Source organism: Thermobia domestica, chromosome 16 (genome assembly GCF_964235325.1).
Source record: "Thermobia domestica chromosome 16, izTheDome1.hap1.1, whole genome shotgun sequence".
NCBI classification, from domain to species: Eukaryota; Metazoa; Arthropoda; class Insecta; order Zygentoma; family Lepismatidae; genus Thermobia; species Thermobia domestica.
The window spans coordinates 147846463-147849086 of record NC_137469.1 but is presented as its reverse complement, the minus strand read 5'-3'; the positions used below and the strand labels follow the sequence as shown (position 1 = coordinate 147849086).

The following is a 2624-nucleotide window of genomic DNA, read 5'->3' as shown; positions in this document are numbered from 1 at the left end:
TTATTTCATTGGTTACAGAGCCTATCAACATCCATGCGGTAGAAGAAAATAGTCCATCATCAAGTAAGCTCTTTTTAAAATGTTTTTGTTTCTTATAAAGCAATTTCCTTCTAGAAATGCAATTTCCTTACAATTAAATAATAGAAGTAACAATATATCTAAGAATTAAATTGAATTAATGCAATAAAAGAGAATACGCATGTGCAGAAAGTGGCTTTGCTCCACCTTCGCGCGAATTACAGTTTACAATATGGCCGCGTGCGGGGAATATGTAAAACATCGACAGGGTAAACCGTTGCGTAGTGGTGAAAAACGTATTGTTCTCAATGTTTTCCATAAGCTGTGTGAAAAACATCCAACGCTAGCCATAAAAGACATAGTGAAATTAACTGCAGAATTTACTGGTGTGTCTGTGTTTAGTGTTAATGGTGCTCGCAGTGAAAGATTAAAAAAAGGAATACTGTCAACTCCCGGGAAGAAACATAGACGTGAGAAACCAGTATTGGAAGTTCAGTGTGATGAATTTGTAAGAACTGCTATTCGTAGAAAAGTTCATCAATTTTATGTGAGAAATGAACCACCAACAATCAATAAAGTGCTGTCCGCTGTAAACAGCGATACAGATTTACCTAATTTCAAAAGAACGACTTTTTATACTCTACTGTGTGAAATCGGGTTCGAATTTGTCCGCAGAAATCGAAAACAAATAATCATTGATCGTGAAGATATAGTACACTGGCGGAGGGAATACCTAAGGAAAATTCGTTCCTACAGGCAACAAGGTAAAAAAATATATTACCTTGATGAGACTTGGGTCAATGAAGGTCATACGACAACAAAAGTGTGGGTTGACTCAAGTGTAAAAGATAGAAAGCAAGCGTTTCTTTCAGGTTTGAGCACCGGCTTGAAAAATCCTACAGGAAAGGGGAAGCGCCTGATTCTCCTACATATTGGAAGTGAAGACGGTTTTTTGGAGGGAGGGGTCTTGCTTTTTGAATCCAACAAAACGGGGGATTATCATGATGAGATGACAGGTGATGTGTTTAGCAATTGGTTTCAAAACATTTTGCCGAAACTCGAACCTAACAGTGTGATTGTTATGGACAATGCGCCATATCACAGTGTAAAGTCAGAGCGCATTCCAAACAGATCGTGGGTCAAAAACGATATTATTGAATGGATGGGAAATACAGACATACCATACGCAAAAGATATGATAAAAGACGAGCTAATTCAGGTGATAAAAGCAGCAAATGTAAAATCAAAATATGATAAATATATTATTGACAGTATGGCAGAAAACGCTGGCCACACTGTTTTAAGACTCCCTCCCTACCATTGTTTCTTTAACCCGATTGAGTTGGTGTGGAGTCAGCTCAAGGGTTATGTTAGAAGTAATAATACCACGTTCAAAATCAAGGAAGTTAAGAGCTTGGTTCAAAAGGGTTTGGAGCAGGTAACAGCTGATAAGTGTTGGGATGGGATCTGTGATTCAGTTGTTGACCGTTTGGTTATAAATGTTGTTGACGACACCAGTAGCAGTGAGAGCGAGGACACGGATATGGAAGGGATTCAACCCATGTCAGATTCGCAATAGGTATGTTAACATGTTTTTATTTTTCGCTTTTGTTTACTTTTAAAACCACAATCAAATCATCAAATATCATTATTGTTATTTTAATCGCGAGTAGGGAAACAAACAGAAATTCCAACTTTAATATGTAGTAATTATTTCTTGCTTTTATAATGCAAAATAGCCATGTTTGAAATTAATCGTTTCGTCTGCAAGATCACAATATTTCTCGTGGTGGTATTGTTTTGTAAAGTGCGTGGTACAAGCACGTGCTTCTCGAACGAAGCGCTGACCGACAGCCAATCATCCGATGACTGGCGGAGTAATACCATTCTGCAATGTTTACATCAGGATCAGAAGATTCGTTGAATGAAGAGTATATAAAGCTAACAGTATTTGGCAGCTGACAGGTAATCTCAGAAACTGGTCGAGAACCTGTTTCATTTAGACATCCATCCCCTTCCCCCTCCATTTCACCAACCCCCGCCCTTTCCGCGGCCAAGCTTAGAGTGGGGCGTGACTTACCCTCGTCAAACTTTGACAGGTGGACTTTAATACTTATATTAAAATACTATTTTTTAATTGGCGTATCAGATATGGTTGTGATTAAAACTATTAGAGTCGTTTCTTCTCAAGGAATAAAACAAAAAAAAGTTGGTCTTTCTACCATAATTGGTTCCAAAGTTAGACATATTATAATTTGTATAAAAAGAAACTAATTTATTTATTTTTTAATAATTTATTTCTGCTAAACTAGCAGACAAATATACAATTTAAGTATTTCAACCCGTTAATAAACTTCTGTAGAATGCTGAAAAATTTTTCTTTCCCATTAGAGATGCCTAGTTCCTTAGAAACTGAGGAAATTCGGTAGCCATGTTCTCCCCATAAGGCCCAATATAAAAATTTTTGTGCCGAGAAAAGGTAGATCATCCCGTTAAAGCAAAGGAAAAGAATGCTAGGTGTAAATAGAGGAACCGGGCTCTATGTCCCGCCTGCACACTTGTATATAAAGAGTATTGGAAGTCGCCAAGCTAGGACGACTGGGGCA

General features: G+C 37.6%; 1 protein-coding gene across 1 annotated transcript; it reads left to right on the top strand.

Moving 5' to 3' along the window:
• The first annotated feature begins 250 nt into the window (after window positions 1–250).
• LOC145672649 (uncharacterized) lies at window positions 251–1597 on the top strand. The gene has a single exon (XM_081741812.1). It carries the CDS (start codon window positions 251–253, stop codon window positions 1595–1597), a length of 1347 nt encoding a protein of 448 aa, XP_081597938.1.
• The last annotated feature ends 1027 nt before the right edge of the window (window positions 1598–2624 follow it).